Source organism: Emys orbicularis, chromosome 18 (genome assembly GCF_028017835.1).
Source record: "Emys orbicularis isolate rEmyOrb1 chromosome 18, rEmyOrb1.hap1, whole genome shotgun sequence".
Classification (NCBI taxonomy): domain Eukaryota; kingdom Metazoa; phylum Chordata; order Testudines; family Emydidae; genus Emys; species Emys orbicularis.
In genome coordinates, this window is record NC_088700.1 from 4,804,422 (window position 1) to 4,826,513 (window position 22,092).

A 22,092-nucleotide genomic window follows, 5' to 3' on the forward strand; every position below is an offset into this window, starting at 1 on the left:
TAACTGACTGCCATAGTTGGGGCTGGGAAGGAATTTTCTTCCAGGTCAGATAAACAGAGACCTTGGGGGGTTTTCCACCTTCCTCTGCAGCATGGGGCCCAAGTCGCTTGCTGGTTTGAACTAAAGTAATTGATGGATTCTCTGTAACTTGAAGTCTTTAAACCTGGATTCAAGGACTTCAGTAACTCGGCCAGAAGTTATGGGCCTACTACAGGATTGGGTGGGCAGGGTTCTGTGGCCTGCCATGTGCAGGAGGTCAGACTAGATGATCATAATGGTCCCTTCTGGTCTTAACATCTAGGAGTCTATGAGAAATTCTGGGGGAGTCAGACAATTATTTAACAAAAGTAGAGGCTGAGTCTCAGAGTTAAAGCTTTACACACTGTTAACACACAAACTGTCAATATCACATGTCAAAATAGACAAAGTAAATATCCTTAAATCAACAGATCAAACCTGTTCTTACTGTTCCTTCACTACTCCTGTAACAAGCCTAATTCAAAAGTCTAAATCACTGGATTTTTGCCTCTCAGTTCTCAGGCAGCATTTCTTACTTTGCCTAGACATACAGAATGTGCCTGTAAATGTCAGTTATTATTGATGGAAATTATTTCACTGGACACACACAGACAAAAGTGACGTTTATCAACATTTAACAATAAAAATCTAATCCTTCCAAGCCTATCTGTATGGTAACTAGAATCTGCTGCCCCATTGGGGTACCATCCCCCTGGGCATGGAGAGCTAGCTGGGATTCCCTTCAGGGCCTGTTGATAATCTTAATGGACTCCAGGGTTTCATGCAGGATACCCCCATCCACACAGGCTTTGAAAATGCAAAGGCCATTCTGCCAGGATTCCAGCAACTCTACTGCCAGCAATCATGGTGCCATGTGGGAGCCTCAGGAGCTGTAGCTGCAACGACTAAAGGAAAACTAAATCTGGACTGAGGGATCTAAGCTAAATATAGCTGCAATTAACATTTAATAGCCTAAAAAAAACAGTCACTGTATTGGCCAGGTCCCTTAAAAGTGTAACAGATTAGCCTAATCATATGTGACAGAACCCTTTAAACTGCATTAAATCCTGTCACTCTGCATCTGATAGGACCTTGCATGTCCCTGTGAGGTGTTACTGATTCTTTACACCATTTGAGGCTGCAGAGATCTTCAGCATGCTAGCCTGAGTGACTCACAAGGCCAGCAGATGGGTACCAGGGTCAGACCTATTGGACAGGGAACTGTGTGACTGTTCTTCTAGCTGCAATAGAGAAGCACACGCTGCAGAGAAACACCCTGCATCAAGTCAGCCTACTCTGTGCTGTTGGGCTCTGATTCCACGATGTCACTTCTGTTCCCCCCGCCTGTTAGTCTGGGTGACTAATTGTCCTTTTCTAGTGCTGCAGCTTTGCTTCATCTAGTGGGATATTGATTTTGATAGTGCTCATCAATATATCCATGAGACAGAGCAGATGGCAAACAACACACCAGGCCGAGGTGCGCTGTCCACAGGGGCTGGGGACAAAGGGACAAAAGGCATCAGGGAAGGCGTGTCAGTGCAGCTGGAGGAGAGATTAGATGGGAGATGGAGGATAAAGCCTCCTATAAGAAGTGAAGGGAGACAGGAGGAGAAAAGGAGTCCAATTGATGTCAGAATTCCCCGTCCAAATGACATATGTAGTTAACCTAACTAACAGCATAGTGCCAGTTACCCATGTCCTCCTGTCCTCCTAATGTTTGTTCCCATCCCTCATTACAGAGTCTTCTTGACTTAGGATCTGGGATCCGAGGCCTTTGTTTTCAGAAGTGACCATTTATTATGGGAACCCCAACTTGAGACATCTTAAAAGGCCTGATCTCTAAAGGGTGGGAATTCAGCACTTTGGGTTCCTACGAGTGTCTCAAGCTGGACACCCCAAAATGGAAGTACCCCAAAACTGCTAGTCCCCTCTGAAGATTCAGGCCAGTGCCTAAAGTGCCATGCACATTTCTTCCTACCTCTTTTGTACAGCACCATACAGTAAGACAAATGCAAGTTAATGTTAGATCGGTTCTAGTCTTTCAATCTGAATATTTTATTAGGGGTCTGGCTTAAAAGTAGAACAAAATGGAACAGCCTTTCCAGATTTTGGGGGTGGAGGGGAGAAGACTCTGCAGTACTTTGACACAGCAACATGGTCTCTGTCCTGCACTCTCCTGGGAGAAGGGAGACTCTTCTATTTCTCTAAGAGCTCTTGGTTCCCAAAAGACCCCCCCCCCCTTCCCCGCATGTCTGCAGCTACTACCCTATGATGGATACAGAGCTAGGGACCAAAAAGTCAGCATAACCCTTCTAAAAGTTGAGCAGCAGCCTTAACAGGAGTCTTATGTTCTGGGCATGATGTGAGGGCTTGGTTCTTAGAACTGTGCATTTTTGCTCTCACTCAGGGAAACTTGTGGTTTCCTGTTCTAATCTGGGAAACCACACTGGTCTCCCCTGACCTCGCCACACTAGGCGCAGGTCTCAGGCAGCGGTTTCCACACAGAGGCAGCTGTGGGCTTTTGGGTTAGTTTATAGTGGAGCAGTGTAGAAAAACTGAACACACAGGTCAGTGAGGTGGTGATCAGTGTCTGGTCCCTCCTGAAGCACTTGCCTCACCTCCCATTACAGACCTGCTTTCTCTGCCTGCACATCTTGCCGCTGTAAATTTGAATGCGGATCGAGAACTACAGCGGCCAAGGTGCCCATCTGCTCCAGTACTGTGTCACTTTTTCCACATTCAAGGAGGTGCCGCAGAAAGAGAGTCTGACACCAGTAATTCTCAATGGACTCATTCTCAGGGCCCTGTCTCCTCCTCTGTCTGTACAGCACCCACCGTGATGGGACCCCAGGTCTTGGTTGGGCCTTCATGCGCTGCCACTACAAACACACAAGTCTGGGTTATCCTCCCTGCAGAAGACAAGCAGTGGTTCTCAGCATGGCCTGCAAAGCATGTACTGATGGCCTGAGAGAGATGGATGTCACATGATGCTAATGCTGCTTTCCAGCCCTACAATGTATTAGTTAAGACTTTTTTCTTTTTTTTTTAAATATATGGAGATATACCTATCTCATAGAACTGGAAGGGACCTTGAAAGGTCATTGAGTCCAGTCCCCTGCCTTCACTAGCAGGACCATTTTTTTGCCCCAGATCCCTAAATAGTCCCCTCAAGGATTGAACTCACAACCCTGGGTTTAGCGGGCCAATGCTCAAACCACTGAGCTATCCCTCCCCCCGCATAAGAACTGCCATACTGGGTCAAACCAAAGATCGATCCAGTCCCGTATCCTGTCTACCGACAGTGGCCAATGCCAGGTGCCCCAGAGGGAGTGAACCTAACAGGTAATGATCAAGTGATCTCTCTCCTGCCACCCATCTCCACCCTCTGACAAACAGAGGCTAGGGACACCATTCCTTACCCATCCTGGCTAATAGCTATTAATGGACTTAACCTCCATGAATTTATCCAGTTCTCTTTTAAACCCTGTTATAGTCCTAGCCTTCACAACCTCCTCAGGCAAGGAGTTCCACAGGTTGATTGTGTGCTGTGTGAAGAAATACTTCCTTTTGTTTGTTTTAAACCAGCTGCCCATTAATTTAATTTGGTGGCCCCTAGTTCTTATATTATGGGAACAAGTAAATAACTTTACCTTATTCATTTTCTCCACTCATGATCTTATATACCTCTATCATATCCCCCCCCTTAGTCTCCTCTTTTCCAAGCTGAAAAGTCCTAGCCTCTTTAATCTCTCCTCATATTGGACCCGTTCCAAACCCCTTATCATTTTAGTTGCCCTTCTCTGAACCTTTTCGAATGCCAGTATATCTTTTTTGAGATGAGGAGACCACATCTGTATGCAGTATTCAAGATGTGGGCGTACCATGGATTTATATAAGGGCAATAAGATATTCGCCATCTTATTCTCTATCCCTTTTTTAATGATTCCTAACATCCTGTTTGCTTTTTTGACTGCCTCTGCACACTGCGTGGATGTCTTCAGAGAACTATTCACGATGACTCCAAGATCTCTTTCCTGATTAGTTGTAGCTAAATTAGCCCCCATCATATTGTATGTATAGTTGAGGTTATTTTTTCCAATGTGCATTACTTTACATTTATCCACATTAAATTTCATTTGCCATTTTGTTGCCCAATCACTTAGTTTTGTGAGATCTTTTTGAAGTTCTTCACAGTCTGCTTTGGTCTTAACTATCTTGAGCAGTTTAGTATCATCTGCAAACTTTGCCACCTCACTGTTTACCCCTTTCTCCAGATCATTTATGAATAGGATTGGTCCTAGGACTGACTCTTGGGGAACACCACTAGTTACCCCTCTCCATTCTGAAAATTTACTATTTATTCCTACCCATTGTTCCCTGTCTTTTAACCAGTTCTCAATCCATGAAAGGATCTTCCCCCATCCTATGACAACTTAGATTTCCAGAAAGCCTTTGACAAGGTCCCCGCACCAAAGGCTCTTATGTAAATTAAGTACACTAGGTCCACTGGATCCCCCTTGTCCACATGTTTGTTGACCACTTCAAAGAACTCTAACAGATTAGTAAGACATGATTTCCCTTTACAGAAACCATGTTGACTTTTGCCCAACAATTTCAGTTCTTCTATGTGTCTGACAATTTTATTCTTTACTATTGTTTCAACTAATTTGCCCGGTACTGACATTTAGACTTACCGGTCTGTAATTGCCGGGATTACCTCTAGAGCCCTTTTTAAATATTGGCGTTACATTAGCTATCTTCCAGTCATTGGGTTCAGAAGCTGATTTAAAGGACAGGTTACAAACCATAGTTAGTGGTTCTGCAATTTCACATTTGAGTTCTTTCAGAACTCTTGGGTGAATGCCATCTGGTCCCGGTGACTTGTTACTGTTAAGTTTATCAATTAATTCCAAAACCTCCTGTAGTGACATTTCAATCTGTGACAGTTCCTCAGATTTGTCACCTACAAAGGACAACTCTGGTTGGAATCTCCCTAACATCCTCAGCCGTGAAGACTGAAGCAAAGAATTCTTTGAGTTTCTCCGCAATGCCTTTATCGTCTTTAAGTGCTCCATTTGTATCTCTATCATCCAGGGTTGTTTAGCAACCCACTGGTTGTTTAGCAGGCTTCCTGCTTCTGATATACTTAAAAAACATTTTATTACCTTTTGAGTTTTTGGCTAGCTGTTCTTCAAACTCCTTTTTGGCTTTTCTTATTACATGTTTACACTTAATTTGGCAGTGTTTATGCTCCTTTCTATTTACCTCACTAGGATTTGACTTCCTTTTGATGCCTTTTTATCTTTTCTCTGCTTCTTTTACATGGTTGTTAAGCCACGGTGGCTCTTTTTTAGTTCTTTTACTGTGTTTTTTAATTTGGGGTATACATTTAAGTTGGGCCTCTATTATGGTGTCTTTGAAAAGTGTCCATGCAGCTTGCAGGGATTTCACTCTAGTCACTGTACCTTTTAATTGCTGTCCTGTGTCAGCAATTTAATTAAATTTAACTCCTGTCCCATGTCAGCAATGCCTGGAGTTGCCGCAGGGGTATTTCCAACTTGTAAATGGGAAGGGAGGTGTCAACAAGATTGTTAGTACGGGCCATGCTGTCAATCTGAGAACTGCTGAAATAACTCACACTATTGCAGTGTGCCTGTCCCCTTCTGCCTCTGAGGCATTACCTGAGGATTTTGGCTTCTCTTCATAGAACTTGCTAGGTCATCTAATCCAGTCCCCTGCTCTGAGGCAGCTTTAAGTATTATCTAGACTAGTGTTTCTCAACCTTTTTTGACACCAGGGACCAGCTTGCTGCCTTCCTAAACTGGATCAGGGAGATCGCAGGGACCGGCGCTGGTCCATGGGGCAGTCATTGAGAAATGCTGATAAAGACCATCCCTGACAGGTGTTTGTCTAACTTGTCCTTAAACACCTCCAATGACAGATTCCATAACCTCCCTAGGGAATTTGTTCCAGAGTTTAACTACCCTGATAGAAAGTTTTTCCTAACGTCCAACCTAAATCTCCCTGGCTGCAATTTAAGCCCATTTCTTCTTGTCCTGACCTCGGTGGTTAAGGGGAACAATTTGTCATCCAAGGGAAACACCCAAAAGCAGCTTTTGGCAGCACAACAACAGCGCCTGTCATGCAGCTGCATAGTCTTGTACAGGTGCAAGTGCCCTGAATGCTCCACACAAGAGAAGTTTCACACACTTCAAGTGTGAACTCCAGCCACCACAGAACCAGCAGTGTAACTAAAATGAGGAAGCTGAACAGGCTGCAAAGACCAATCAAGGAATCCCAGTGTCTTGGGGTTGTTTTTTTTTTTTTCAGGTTTGGTTTGAGCTACAGGGCTGCAAGCTGTAAACAATGCAAAGCTGGCAGGGAAATCCAACCTAGCTCCAAGCATAACAACTCAGGAAGGAGTCTCTTGGAGCCATAAAATGAGAGTTTTGGAAGCATCTGTGCAACAGCAAAACAAACACTCTCCTCCCCGGAGGTGTTCTATTTGCCAAGCTAAAATTAAACTAAGAAGCTTTGAGACTATCCATGACAATTTTACTGGAGTTTTACTGAAATTCTGAGACAGAGTATTACTAAAAAACCCCACCACACCGGTCTGAGCTGTTTCTGTCCAGCTCAGAGTCCTGCCACTTGGCAGCTATTTGCAGGCTTGCCCAGTCAATCCATGAGAGCTGGTTTAGACTGTAAGTAAGGGCAGGTTAATACTTTAGGCAGGAAACCTGGCATTAAAATGCAAGAATTATTCAAGACACTTGCTAAAAAACATGGAAACAGAGCTAGTATTAGCAAACTGGCAGTGATAAACCAGATTGGGATTTCTTGTGTTGTAATTCCAAGAAAAAAGAAAAAAAAACAAAAAAAAAACACAACCCCAAACCAACCTCAGGAATCTATTCAGTGTATATTCTGAGGATTTGTAAGTGTGTGCCTGTATCTTTGGGGTTTCAGTTGTTAAAGACTTAACCGCCTATCCTGAGAAGCCTAGAGTTATCAGAAGGAAACAGGAGGAGGAATATGCCAGTTTGGAGGTTTCACTTTTTGTTTGGACATTAATAATGCACGATGGAAGCAGTGTCAGTAAATTGCTGCCTTTACAAATAAGAGGCTTTATGTTAAACCTCCAATACTGGTGTTATGGCTTCTTTCTAGATGTTGAGACAAACTTGCTTAGAACTACGATAGCCACAGGGGTCTACGTATCAAGTTTGAAATCTCTAGACTACCTGGCACATAAATTCAGAGCAGATAACTGGAGAGCCACACAGCTGAATGGGAGTTGTTGGAGGTCTGCTCCGTTAGTATGTGGCAGATCCTACGATGCTACTCATAAGAGGAGTTTGCACTTGTGTTCCTAGGCCACTCTTCATCCCAAAAAGGTGGCTGCATTTTAGTAATTCTGTATCAGTCTAAAGTACTTTGGCATCTCAAAAAATGTAGATGACTTGATGTGTCTATACATATTTGGTAGTGTTCAGAGACTCCAGGATCTACTGGAGGCAGGAGAAAAGGAGAGGGGTTATGCCAGGAGTGAGCAAACTACGGGCCACCGGCCACATCTGGCCCTCGAGCTCCTGCTGGGGAGCGGGGTCAGGGGCCGCTCCACATGTGTGCGCGCCACAGCTCTGCGCGGCTCCCGGAAGCAGCAGCATATCCCCCCTCCAGCTCCTACATTTAGGGGCAGCCAGGGGGCTCCGCGCACTGCCCCCACCCCCAAGCACCACCCCCACAGCTCCCATTGGCCGAGAACTGCAGCCAATGGGAGCTGCAGGGGCAGTGCCTGCGGATGGGGCAGCGTGTACAGCCGCCTGGCTGTTCCTCCGTGTAGGAGCCAGAGGGGGGACATGCCGCTGCTTCCGGGAGCTACTTGAGGTAAGCGCTGCCTGGAGCCTGTACCCGAGCCCCTCTCGCACCCCAAACTCCTGCCCTAGCCCTGATCCCCCTCCCACTCTCCAACCCCCTCAGTCCCAGCCTGGATCACCCTCCTATACCCCAAATCCCTCATCCCCAGCCCCACCCCAGAGCCCGCACCTCCAGCCAGAGCCCTCACCCCCCCCCCCGCCGCTTCCCAACCCCCTGCCCCAGCCTGGAGCCCCCTCCCGCACCCTGAACTCCTCATTTCTGGCCTCACCCCAGAGCCTGCACCCCCAGCCGGAGCCCTCACCCCCTCCTGCACCCCAACCCCAATTTCGTGAACGTTCATGGCCCGCCTACAATTTCCATGCCCAGATGTGGCCCTCGGGCCAAAAAGTTTGCCCATGCCTGGGTTATGCTCTTTGCACTTCTAGGCTCCAGAGTGCTGCCATCGGCTAAGTCTATGCCCCACCCCCAAGCCACAGAGAGCAAGCCAGTGCCGCATCAGCTGTCAGTTATGATGCTCTTTGAATCTTAAATCCCACTGCCCTAAGAAGGGACCAATAGCTGTTCCTAGGCCTACAGGCAGCTTGCAGAGGGAGAGACCGCTCCGCATTGGAAGGAGATGCCGCTTTGCCCATTCATACCATCCACACGTGCACACTCCAGGGGGTGGGAAGACTCAGTTTTGCACATCTTTGAGCCCCATGATCTTTGAGCTAGCATTCCTAGAGTACAAATACCCCTTCCCCAGCCATAGCTTCCCCACAACTACCTTCTTACAAAGAGCAGGCCCAGTTCTGCCCTCAGACCTGCACTCTACTCCCAAGGACTTCAGGGAGAGCCTCACCTTTGCACAAGGGCAGAACCTTGCCCATTAGTTTCTCCCTAGAAGGCATAAGGGAGCATGGATGACAGATACCCCCCCCCCCAAGAGATTTTCTGCATCACTTTGATTTATTCTGGCTCATGAGAATTAATTTTCCTTTGACTCACGCAGAAAGAAAATGTTTGCAATCACACCCTGGCTTTCTGGAACTCCAAGACTGTCATGTCACCTGCAGTTCTCATGCAGATCAATCAACTCCAACGCTCTCAGAATACATTACAGCCTCTGCATGTGCCAAGGGCTTGAAAGAGAGCAAGAGAGAAAATGGTGCAGGCTCTTAGGCGATGTCTACACTATGGGCCTCACAGCGGCATAGTTGTACCGCTGCAGCTGTAAGATCTCCTGTGTAGCTGCTCTGTGCCGGTGGGAGAGAGCTCTCCTGCCCGCATAATTAAACCATGTCCACACTGGTGCTTTTGTTGCTGAAACTTATGTCAGGGTTTGGGGGTTTTTCCCACATCCCTGACCAACAAAAGTTTTGCTGACGAAAGGGCTAGTGTAGACAAAGCCTTAGCCCTGGAGTGCCTCAGGCAATGGAGCAAAAGTTGTGCAGCTATTGGGTGACACTAGTTCCCCAGCTATTGGGCGACACCGGTTCGATGCAGCATCACCACTAGAAGCACTCTCTCCTGGACGGAATGGCTATAGCTGCACTAAGAACTAGATTCTGACCAAGCAGCGGTTGGAACTAGATATGCGGTCAGTGCATCATACTTCTGGTCCTACTTATTATTCAGGTACTAAACGAATTTCATCACCTTCTTTGTCAGTGTAGGAGGGGGCAAGGGATTAGCTTGAACCCAGAGGATCATATAATAACATGGCAACTGTATGCAGCTAATAATCCAGGGAGGAGGATTAGGAAATTTTAAATGTATGACTAGCGCTGCATAATGAAAAACTAAGCCGAGAAAATGGCAGTTCCCCCTGCTCTTACCTACTGTATTTGCCTGCGGTTCCTCTAACTGAGGAAACATGAGCTGCAACGAGGTTTTTCAGTTTGTCTTGCAAATGAAATCTAGTTCCAGGAGTACAAACAAAAGGAATGCCAAGAACTCGGTGATAGTATCTGGTCAGTGAGAAATATGGATTTAATTTTTACCACTTAAAGTTGTATAAAAAGCCTCTGCCTCAAAAGAACAGCTTGTGGTTTTAGCAGACCAATGTTAGATTCATGAATGAGAATCTCAGATAGCCATAAATCCTGGGCAGTTGCTAACTGACTTATTGTGCACAATAATATTGTGTGTATCCTAAACTCTGCAGACAGACTGGTCTGCTGAGCTGGAAGAGCACACCAACGGATTAGTGTCACTGGGTCTTTCTCGCATATTTCATTTGCGGCGTTAGCAGCAAGTCTGCAGCAGCCATATGCAGAATGTGGCATGGTATAATGAGGCGGGAAGGAGTGGAGACTTTGAGCAATTAGATGCATGAATTGCTGTCTCCCTCGTTCTAAGTCTCCATGCAACTCTAGGTGGGATGACGCCATTGAGTTTAGCGTGTGATAAGTAGCCTTTGTTGTTGGTTTTTCCCCCCATAGCAAGCTAGCATTTCGCCCCTGGCTGGAGAGCCAGGATTGGCCATAGACATGGAGCAGGGATTCAGTTTCAAACCCCATATACAATTTTTTCCAGAAATGAGTGACTGGACTAACCAGCTCTGCCAGAGCCTGGAAAAATAAAAAGAGGGGTGGGGCTGGCTGACTCAGGAGATTGGGACACTGAGCTTCTCATACGGATGGCTGGTGCCAACCCAGGGTGGCAGCAGCCTACATGAGTTTGTGGCCTCTGGTCAGAGCCACTGGGCAAGCACCCACATCCCAGCTGGCTCGCTCTGTTGCCAATCTTGGTGGAAGTGCCCTCACTCCTAGAGGTGGCCCCTTCAGGTCACAGGGGAGGCATACTGGACGGTATGAGGAGGCTTGCATTGTATACCCCGTCTTATGGCTAGACAACGCCAATCTCCAGTCTCGTCACTCCGGAGCCTCTCACAAACACTAGTTTTGTATGTACCCATTTTTCCTTAACGGCCTTTGATGTCCCAGATGCCCTGTCTGCATAGATTGCAACCTGCCAAGGACAGGGTAGGACGGCTTAGAGTTTCCCAGCGTTGCTCCCAGCAGTGGAGCCGTGCTGGTGGCAGCACTGACAGGATGCTGGCATTCCAGGAGACCGCAGTTTAAAGAGTAATAGTCACAAATGGCCTGTCGCTGTATCATGGTTCCTTCCACAGGGACAGCTGCACTGGCAGGAGAGCTAAAGAATTCGGGTGTAGACCAGGCCTCTGTATGCAAGTTAGCACGAAATAGCCTCTACCTTTCTTCAGAGTTCCTATTATGCTGTCTGTGCACAAGTATCCTTCTCAAACACCCTGTTCCTTATCCTCCATTGAGAGATCAGTGCTAGTCAACTTTTCAGTAGAGCAGCATCCTCTGCTCCACGCAGCTCGGTCGTGTCTGAATAAGGTCCTGCTGTACAGCGTACACACGAGGGAAAAGGGAAGCCCTGCCTTCAAACAATGGGCTGAGGTTAAAAACCCCATTCAGAATAGCTGCTTTAAACGATAGTGCGATAAAGCTGCAACTCAGTCACCAGATTAATCAGTTGCATCCACGAGAGCAGAGGGGCATTGTTACGTGCTTCCCAACACCCAAGCGTGTTGCTGCACTGCCTGAATTCCCTGATAGATATTAAGCCATTCATCATGCCGATAGCAGGTGCTCAATCAGCGGCTGTCCACAGTTGCTGGGAACAGGAATTAAACACCTTTATTTTATTTTTTAAAAATAGCCACTGAAGGATCAGAAATGAACCTCTTTTGCAGTGCAATTTTAAATCTGATAGGCCAAAAATATGATGCAGCCCAAGATATACTACTATTCACTGCAGCATCCAAGCTGCCCCACTGGCCCCCATCCGTTGCCTCTTTGCTATTAACTTCCACTTTTAAGATAAATAATCTGGCAATTTAGATTGCCACTGCACTGTGTCCTTTATGAGCAGGAGCGATGTTAATAGTCTCTGGGCAGGCAGGAGGCAGGGAATCTCATTTCTGCACTTGGCTGGAGAGGAATAAATCAACTCTCCAGCTGGTTACAGGCAAAGCTTTTTTTTTTTAAAAAGCCATTTTAAATTACATTAGATTTTTAAACACCAAAAGAAAACCAGGATAATCCCTTCTGAAGGCTTCAAATGCACAATTCCAAACCTACTTCAGCTGAAGTTTGAGACATTTATGAACAGTCTCTGGATTAATTAAAAAATACCCCAGTATTTCAGATGGGTATGAATATAACAAACCTGGAGACTGTCGGAGCAGCCAGCAGTGCTACTTCTTGGATGGAGGCTTTGAGAAAATAAACCTGCACTTGAGAAACTTCAAAACTGGTTTGAGACAGAGATTCTAATAACTTTGTTGGTTAATTCTAATGCCCATTCACAAGCCCTTCTGATGAATAAGAGGGTAGAGGAAGAAAAGTGGAATCTTGCCAAGTCTTTGTTAAAATAAGAATTTGCAAAAGGGAAATGTGGGGTGTGAGAGGACCAGAAAGGAAAACAAAAACCTTATGTAACTCAATGGAGGTGGAGCTGGTTTCCTCTCTGCTTTGGAGAGGAGAGTTGGGGAGGACAGGGTGCTGGATCTAGTCCTTGTATGTCTCAGGAGCGTGGCTACAAAGCTATACAAGGAAAGCAGTCAAATTGCTCAAATTCCAGCTGTTAGAAGCAGAGGGGTCTGGGGAAGGGCAGCACAGAGCAACTACACCTGCATACTTCCATTCAAGGTAACCTGCTATGAGCAGTGGTACCAGGGCTCCCAGTCAGACTCACCCGAATCCTTCTCATGGCTGCTACGATCTCCACACGGCTGTTGGGTCTCGGCACATCCAGACTACCGATGTACTGAAAGACAGAACAGTGGTGAGATGGTCTTTAAAAAATTGCAGTGAAGGAGTCACAACGTCTTCAAAATGAACAGCATCTTTGACTGATAATTAACCCATGAGTGGCTGGGCAGTCAGACACCTCTAACTCATGTCAGCCATTTCTGTCAGCACCTAGAAGGAGGATCCCTGGCAGGTATCAATGGATCCTTAATGTCAGGTTTAAGCCCTTGAGCTCTTCCAGTTCTAGAAACACCCGTAGATACAGTAGACATTAAATTTGCATCATCCCACTAAAAGCTAGCCCCTTTCCTGGAAGCACGATCCAGTTTGCTGGACTCCATTAGAGCACCTAATACTTTGCACTAGAGCAAGGAGATTACTGCTGGCAACCACAACCAGAGGGACAGCTGCTAGCCAAATCACTACACACACCGCATCTCACCCAATTTTGGTCCCTAGCTTCTTCTTTCCCCTCACCAAGAAAAGCTCCTTGAAAACCTCAGAATGCCAGGCATCCCCAAGGATTGGGGCTAGTGCATGGCTCTGTGGCAACTGGCTTTGATGAGGAGCAGTGTGTCTGTATCCCTGGTCGACACCCTTCGTTGTCTCCGCTGCGCCTCTCTGGACATCAGTTGCCTTTTTGCTTGCTTGGCCTAGCAGAATTCTCTAGCTGATCCTGGAAAACGTGCCAGAATTGGTATTCTGGGCTGGCCCAGCCTGTCAATAACTAGGAGCTAATGGGAGCTGCAGCCCTACGTTTCCACCGGAAACAGCAAGTTGCTCAGCATCCTGTAACAGGACATGCAAAACTTACGTTTGCAGCATTCGCACCTCCGTCTGCTGAACAAGGGCTGCTGAAGCTCAAGGCAGATGGCAAGTTCCAGGTCCAGCATGGAAACCTGCCCTCAACCAATTAACAAACGCAGCCTTCTGTATCCTGGCTACCTGTAGTCGTGCCCATGGGTTTGGATGGCATCAGGACCATGTACGTTGGTCATACGCTTGCTTTGGACAAAAGGTAGCTTGACAGCCTACCTGATAGAGCAGGAGCCACCCTCCCACCGAAGTGTCCCCTGTGGTGACAGCACTGCTACCTTCTGCTCAGTCCCAACCTGCCCACACTTGTGCGCCAACCCAGCCAAGTGAAGTTATCTGAACAGTGACAGGAAGAAACTGCTCTGCTGGGAGGACTCGGCTGCAGGACAGGGGGTACTCATGCTGGCACACAGGGTGGGACGAATATGCAGAAGAGCAGAATGCTACCCACAACGCCACCAACCAGAGCAAGCCAGTGCAGTGCTGGAGAGCCAGGCTGCCCTTCTGCCCCAAGCAATGGGGGAAATCCCAAACATCCCACAGACAGAGCAGTTTGTGTGGTGCAAAGGGTAGTGAACGCTCCACGGGGCCTCTGGCTCATCTGCAGCCGAGCTGACTGGAAGGGGGAGCGAAGGGAGAATAGCCTGAGTCAGCCAGTAAACAGAAGCAGAACCGAGTGGGTGATCAGCATCCTGTCAGCGCCGGGGAGTGCGGGTTGCTGTCCTCCGACCATATGCTGTGGAAGTCGGACAGCTGGAGCGAGGGAGTCCGATTCCAAAAGCCAGTCCAATGTGTCGGCATTAGCATTCTCTCAGGGGTGGAACATGCAGCCCCTCTCCCCTCGTACACAGCCATGGCAGGCAGTCTGCCTCCCCCCCCACACACACATTCATCAGGGGCGCTGATGCTGAAAAGCTCAGCCTCCATGTATAAGAGGGTTTGGCTTGTGAGTCTAGAGGAAGTTTTGTGGCCAGCAAGTCAGGGAAGCCCCCATGGAAGCTTGGCAGGCAGCTCCTGGTCTTCCTAAAGAGCAGCCCATGGCTCTCACTGGGCGGGCTGACATCTTTATGGGGTTTGGAGATCACCGATGCAAGAGTTGCAGCTGGCAAGACCCAACGGCTTGTAGGGTTTTATTTTGCAAGCTTGCATTCAATGAAGAGCTCTCCACACAGACTGGCCGTCTTAGCTCAGTATTTACTGCTCTTTCAGCTGCCTAGAAATAAGCACTGCAAGCATCTTGAAAGCATCATTTCCCTACACCATCTGTAAACGGCTCCACATGCCATTTGGTAACTACTTACAGCAACCCCTCGGTGAGCCACAAGAGAGATCCAGGCCCCAGAGCATGAGTACTTGGGGTCCGTGGGGAGGGAAGGAACTAGCTTTTCCTCCCCCTTTCTATAGTGGCAGAGGTACATTAACATCCCAGAATGGGATCTGTTTGGTTTGCCCCATTCACAAAGGGCCATGGTCTATAGGGAGTCACATGAAAAAGTTCAATGTAATGCAGTAGGCTGGCACTTTGCAATCTTGCTATCAGTAGGCAATGGGGAGAGAGCCACTGGCTAAGAACACTTCTAGTGACTTTGCTCTCAGACCCTGCATCGGGGTCCCACTCCTGCAAGCTGATCCTGTAAGGAATCTCCATCCTTAGAGGTTTTTAAAGCCCGGCTTGACAAAGCCCTGGCTGGGATGATTTAGTTGGGGTTAGGGATTGGACTAGATGACCTCCTGAGGTCTCTTCCAACCCTAATCTTCTATGATTCTATGTTTGCCTTTGGAGAGCCCCATCAAGTTCACCGGGGGCTCCACCCAAGTGAAAGGCTGCTCACCTGGAGCTTGCAGTATCAGGTTCTTACATGGCCAAGTGTGCGCATTGGGAGTTCATCCCTAAAGATCTGAAATATAAACTCACTAATATAATGCAATGTGGCCTGGTACTTACCACCTGGAAAGAATTAGAGATGAGAAACACTACCAATAAACAAATGTCTTGCACAAAGCAAGCTAGATAATTAATAAGCTGGTCATTTTAAGAGGCACAGCCAGACTGATACCTGCAGTGAGAGACTGTTAATTGGAAGAGACAGACCCTATAGTAGGACTAAACAAGCATGTTACTAAGGTAATACAAACGTCATCTGTGAGGGTGGAAGAGGAGCCAGCCCATTACAACTTGAAGAGGAGAGTTGGGCAAGTAGCTGGATACATATGGAGCGATCTACTCCCTCAATAGCATGGTAGTCCTAAAGCTGGCTGACTGCAGGTGGCTATCCTACCCATTAGAAGTGCAAATTCATTTCATAGTAACTTTTAAAAGTTCCTTAATGTAACAGCTTTTCGCCTGTCAAGGTGGTATCCAGTATAGCAGCTGTTATGTTTTAAGCATTCAAAATACTGTATCTCCCTGCCCAGCAAAGCTAGATTTTTATACAAGCAATTGAGAATTTAAACAGATCTCTCCCACATCCTCTTTAAATCTACAGCTCCTTCAGCAGGAAAACTGAACTGCACAACATCAACATTTGTAAAGCTTTATTTGAATGCATTCCCTTTCCTTACAGCTCGGGGGAGGGGAGAAATGAATTCCATTTCTAATCTGTCAGGCCACCTGCAAACAAACTAGAATTACTCCTGCAATTCATTTTGTCAGCTAAATTATAAACTCATTCCCCCTGCACTGACTACAGAAAGTCAGTTACAATGAAGTCATTTACTCAAAGGCAGATGTAGTCATGCCTGGACATTTTTCATGATCAATATGAAGTCCCTGACAATGATATCAGTAGTTCTTCAGATCCAGCCCCAAGATTACTTCTATTTAAATTAACACTTGGCCTTCTATAGCTTTTCCTGCAGCACAGTGGGTCAAATGGGCCAAGATGCTAACACAGAATTTAGCACAATGGCCATTACTATGTTGGTATCCAGGGAAGTATTTTTTCCAACTATTAAGCTCCTTGAGGCAGGGTCGGTGTACCCTTGTGTGTCTGAACAATTCCCCAGTCCAAGTGGAGCCTGAGTACAAATGCCCATGACACAAATACTATTAGAATCATAGTACTAGAGTTCAAGGCCAGAAGGGACCATTAAATAATCTAGTCTGACCTCCTGTACAGCACAGGCCACCATTACCACCCAGCACCCACTGGCACTTGCCATAGGAAAGTATTAAGGACATGATGCAAAGTCCAGTGCAGTCAACAGGAGCCTTTCCAGATCAGTTCCCAAGTGAACTGCACAGGAAAGTTTCCAAGCTTTAAAAGCCGCTAGACTTCCAAAAACAGCTACACACAAAAAAAATCTAGCGCAAACCAGTTTAATCTGAGCATAACTGCACAACCTCTGTGACCTTTTGCTATTTTTCCCTCCACACTTCCTCTGCTCAAAAGCACTATAAGGTGCTATTGGTGCAAACTATAAGGTGCAAACTATACGGTTTGTTGGCATGTTTTGAAGTTCCTTTGGTTTTTTTTTTGTTTTGTTTTTTTTAAAAGCCCACTTGCAGAGAGAAACATATTTTGAGTGGGGCTGAAACTAGCCTGGGAACAGCAGGTTCAGAACACTAAGGAAAGACAGACAGTCAGAAAGCCTTTTAGGCCTTGTTCATGGTTTATTACCAGTGACACCAACACTAACACATGTGACTTTACTAGCCATGTAAGTGCATGAGAACTCCAGTTACGGCCATTTAGTACCAGCACCCACCTGCAGCTCCAAATTAAAGCCCGGTGGCCAAAAATGCTGAAGTGTCTATTGATCGTGGGCCCGATAGTAAGAGTGCAAGGCCACTCAAAAGTCCAAGGTTGGGAGGCAGCCATATCCCAGCACCTCTAGGACAGCAAGGTCCTGAAGCTAGGCACCCAACATTCAAGGCACCTAAAGTCAGTGAACACTTCTGAAAGTATTGGCCTCAATGTTTTAACGGGCAAGGGGGCTGAAGACCCCAGTGCACTGACATCTCCTGAGCCTTGGGCCTCCTGCAACTCACTCCCTGGCTGTTCAGTTTGTACCTGGCTCCACTCTGCACTTCCATGTTACATGTTTTAGCCGAATGCCTCCTTGAGCTACAGGACGGTAGATGCCTTGCAGCTGCTCTTGCATACCAGCAGCCATGTCAGTGACAGCTTCTCTTCCTCTTCCCAACCAAGCCCTGCCTGATCAAGTCCATTCTTTTCTGCACACCATGTGTTAAGTGACTTCAATGGGAGCCTGCCCATTATCTGATTACAATAAGACAGTAATCGTCATCATGTTCCTATTACGCCTCTGGCGTTTAGGGCAGTGACAAAGCTCTTCCACTCCTGTCTGTTTCTGGCAAGCCTTGCAATGGTTCCCCAGCTGTGCCCCAGGTTTTTCAGCTCAGCTTCCACAGCTCTTCGCCATGTTGTTTTCAGGCAGCCTCATTTTCGCTTGCCTTCAGGTGTCCATCTTATTGCTACTCTGGTGATGGAATCAGTTTCCATCCAAAGCACATGACTGATCCATCTCCAACGCCTCCTAGAAATTATGGTGCTCAGATCCTCTTGGCTGCACTGTGTCAATAGATCTTGGTTTGAGATTGTTCTGGGCCAAAAAGATACGGAGGATTTTTCTGAGGCAGGTTGTATGGAATGAAGACAGTTTAGACATGTCATACTTTCAACACTACTTTATAGTGCAGAATGCTGGGGAATGAGAAAGTACGCAGCTCTGATAAATCTTGAGTTTGGTTTTGGTGTTGTAATTTGATGATTTCCAGACTGTATTTAAGCTCCTGAAGGTGTTCCTGGCTTTATTGATTTTGTTCCGGATGTCCTGGCTGATGGTGCTGCCCAAGTATGTGAATGTTTCTACATTGGTGAGAACATAATCCTCTATCCGTACTGGTGAGTGAAGCAATATTAAAGATCATGATATCGGTCTTACTGTGGTTGATTTTCAGTCCAATTTGCTGGCTGAATGCATTGAGTCGAGTTGTTTTTTCTTGTATATGGTGTTGGGTATGTGGTAGGAGAGTGACATCATCTGCGAAGTCCAGGTCTTCAAGGGATGAGAAGAGTGTCCATTCAATGCCTCTTGGCATGTCTTCTGTTGTATGCCGCAGTACCCGGTCGATGGCAATGTTGAAGAGGATTACAAACATGACACTCCCTGGACATACTCCTGTTTTGACTTCAAAACTGAGCTCACTGTGATCAACACTGCATGTAAAGTTGAAATAGAAGCTTTTGATGACATTGATTATATGGAAAGGAATGCCATATGCCCGCAGAATGCGCCATAAGCTGGTCTTGTGAATGCTATCAAAAGCCTTCTCAAAGTCTATGGAATTTATGTAGAGTTGCCGTTGCCATTCTAAACACTATTCTATTATGTTTTGTAGAATGAAGATGTGGTCTGTGCATCCACGCCCTTTCCAAAAACCAGCTTCCACTTTTCTGAGAACGCTATCAACTTCCTCTGATATACGCTGGACTATGATCTTACATAATACTTTGCTTGGCACAGATAAAAGTGCAGAAAGCCTTCGTTCTGCAGTTAAAGAACAGGTTTCAAGTACCTGCAGACCTTGATGAAGCGGAGGGGAATGCAGATGAGGAGATCAACAAGAAGTGGGACAAAGTAACATCAATGTATAAACAGAGCAGTGAAGCCTGTCTACGCTACAGGCAGAAGAGAAGGAAGGAGCAGTTTACACCCAGCTCATGGAATGCCATAGAAACCAGATGAGCCCTGAAGAAAAAAGTTTTAGACACAAAATCCCAAAAGCTAAAGGACAAATACCATAAGCAGCATAGCAAGGCATAGCAGGAGGTCTTTGTGAGAGCAGACAAACGGCATTATATTGATAATCTGGCAACACAAGCAGAGGATGCAGCTGCTCATGGTGAACAAGGAACCCACTACAAAATGACAAAAAATATCATAATGCCACTACATAAATCCATGGTACACCCATACCTTACATACTGGGTGCAGTTCTGGTTGCCCCATCTCAAATAAGATATATTGGAATTGGAAAAGGTACAGAGAAGGCCAGCAAAAATTATGACAGGCATCAAACAGCTTCCATAGGAGGAGACATTAAAAAGACTGGGACTGTTCAGCTTGGGAAAAAGATGACTAAGGAGAGATATGAAAGATGATTATAAAATCACAAATGGTGTGGAGAAAGTAAACAGGGAAGTGTTATTTACTCCTCATAACACAATAACCAGCAGTTACCCAATGAAATTAACAGGTAGCAGGTTTAAAACAAACAAAAAGAAATATTTCCTCACACAACGCCCAGTCAACCTGTGGAACTTGTTGCCATGGGATGTTGTGAAGGCCAAAACTATAACTGGATTCAAAAAGGAATTAAATATGTTCATGCAGGATAAATCCATCCATGGCTATTAGCCAAGATGGTCAGGGATCCAATCCCAGGGTCTGGCTGTCCTAAGCCTCTGACTACCAGAAGCTGAGACTGGATGACAGGGAATGGATCACTTGATAATTGCCCTGTTCTGTTGATTCCCTTTGAAACATCTGACATTGGCCCTTGTCGGGAGGCAGGATACGGGGCTAGATGGACCATTGGTCTCACTTAGTACAGCCACTCTTATGTAACCCAAACTATACACCACTATGGGCTGGGGGAAATTGACCGGCAGAACTATACTCCTGTAACAATAAGGGAATAAAGTCACTTGTTCCAGAGTAGAGAGTCCACCCAGATTTCCAGCACAGCTACCGCGGTATGATTATACTGCTACCCTTCCCTGCTCTGGCCCCATAACTCCCTCCCCCGCTGACTCCTCTTGGAGCACAATGTTGTCCGCACTCCTGCCCTATTGCTTTGCAAAGCCAGCTCGGCCCTCCCCGCCCCAGCGAGCAGCCAGGCACGTTTATCCCGGGGGCACCAAGCCCTGCTCGGCACGGTCACCCTGTCCCGGTGCGGCCGGGCTGCTGTGCCCCGGGGGAAGGGGTCGGGGCCGCCCTGCGCCCAGAGGGGATTAGCTAGCGCTGGACATGCCCCGGGGACACGTGTTTCGGACACTGGCAGCAGGCGGCCAACGCGGTCCCCGGGCGGGGGGGGGGGGGGGGCGGCTGGCCTGCACCGTCCGGGCCCGGGGGGAGCCCCCTCCACGCACCAGCCCGAGCCCCGCCCGCCTCACCTTGGCCTGGAAGTGGATCCCGTGCTGGAAGGCGTCTTCGTTGTGCAGGGGGACCCGCGAGTCGCAGCCATCGTCCACCAGGTTGTACCTGTTCTTCACCGGCATCTTCCCGGGCGCTCAGGCGCCGCCCCGGCACCAGCCTCCCCGCGCCCAGCCCCGGAGCATCGCCCGCTGCCGGCCCCTCGGCTCCGCGCTGCGGGCAGGGCGGCGGGGGCCCCGAGCCAGCGCCGCGCAGCCCCGGTGCCAGGCGGCGGCTCCGGCCGCGTTTTGAATGAGATTCCCCCGGCTGCCCGCGGCGCCTCCAGCCCATTGGCCCCAAGTTCCCTCACGTGACGGGCGGGGGCGGGCTGCCCAGAGTGGGGGGGCTGGCTCCTGCAGTGACCGCGGGCGGGTGGGGATATGGCCCTGCCCAGCAGCCCGGCCCCCACCCCTGGCCTGGCCATTTCCCCAGCCCGCTCCCTTTTGGTTCCGTTCCTGAGCCCGGCCCAGAGGGGACATACATGCAGGCACCTGCCCATAGCATCCGCTTCCCTCTCAGGTCCCTGCCGCGGACAGGCTCGGCTCGGCCCGCCCCTGGCCCGCCCGGCGTCCCGCATCCCCCCCCAGCAGGCAGGATGGAACCTGGCGCTGATCGGCTTCGCTCTGCTTTGGAGTCAGTTCGGAGCCGTTTCACTTTCTCCTTTCCCTGCATTAGCAGGGCGCTGCCAGAGCCAGTGGGACATGTTACCCCTTTGCAAACAGGCGTTCTGCGCCCATCTGCGAAACCGGTCATGGGGCCATTTCTATTGGAGTTTAGCCTTATGGACTCTTGTCTTGCAAACTCTGCACTGGGGGCTATGCTGGCCCGAGAGCGTCCCTTTAAATACAAACACATGACTGACCAGGGTAGTAAGGCTCTGACTGAAAAAGCACACAAGGAGCCTGAGACTGAATTGTTAGCTCACCTTATGGTGGAAGTGAAGTTTACATCATGGGGCGATTTCTCCCAGGGCACCTTAAAACAGTGGGTGAAGTTGCCTGTCCTGTGAGCTACAGTGCTAGAGACGTGGCAGGATGAGTTAAGGATGGAATATCCACCGTACCGGATTTGTCTGTCTTTTCTCTGTTTTAAGCCATACATCTGTTATTTTAACACTGGTTTTAGTGTGTGCCTTTCCCCTACTGTGTACAACTATGCAAAAAATGATACAGTCTAAGGCCGTGTCCACACTACAACTTCTAGCCAAGGTTGTAACCAGATATGGCAGGTTCTAACCATGTTTCCTATCAATTCACAATATGGTTAAGGCTCTGTTAATAACCGCAGCAGTGTAGCACCCCGCCAGAGGCATAGTGTCACATGGCGGACTTCCCACAGGTGCCGAACCAGTTACAGGTTCTTCCAGTGAAGCATCCTTGCCATCTTTGTGCAACCAGTTTGGCTGGTCCTCTTTCCTTCCAGCCTTTTCTGAACTGAGGTAGGGCATCCC

General features: G+C 47.7%; 1 protein-coding gene across 1 annotated transcript in view; it reads right to left on the minus strand.

The window, feature by feature from the left end:
- The window catches only part of LOC135891400 (carboxyl-terminal PDZ ligand of neuronal nitric oxide synthase protein-like), a 59,107-nt gene extending 38,379 nt beyond the window's left edge, over nt 1-20,728 (minus strand). Inside the window, exons 1-2 of the mRNA XM_065418954.1 lie at nt 20,624-20,728; nt 12,610-12,681 (exon numbers count right to left, since the gene is read on the minus strand). Of these exons, the coding sequence (XP_065275026.1) occupies nt 12,610-12,681; nt 20,624-20,728 (177 nt within the window). The remainder of the gene's footprint in view (nt 1-12,609; nt 12,682-20,623) is intronic.
- Nucleotides 20,729-22,092: the final 1,364 nt, after the last annotated feature.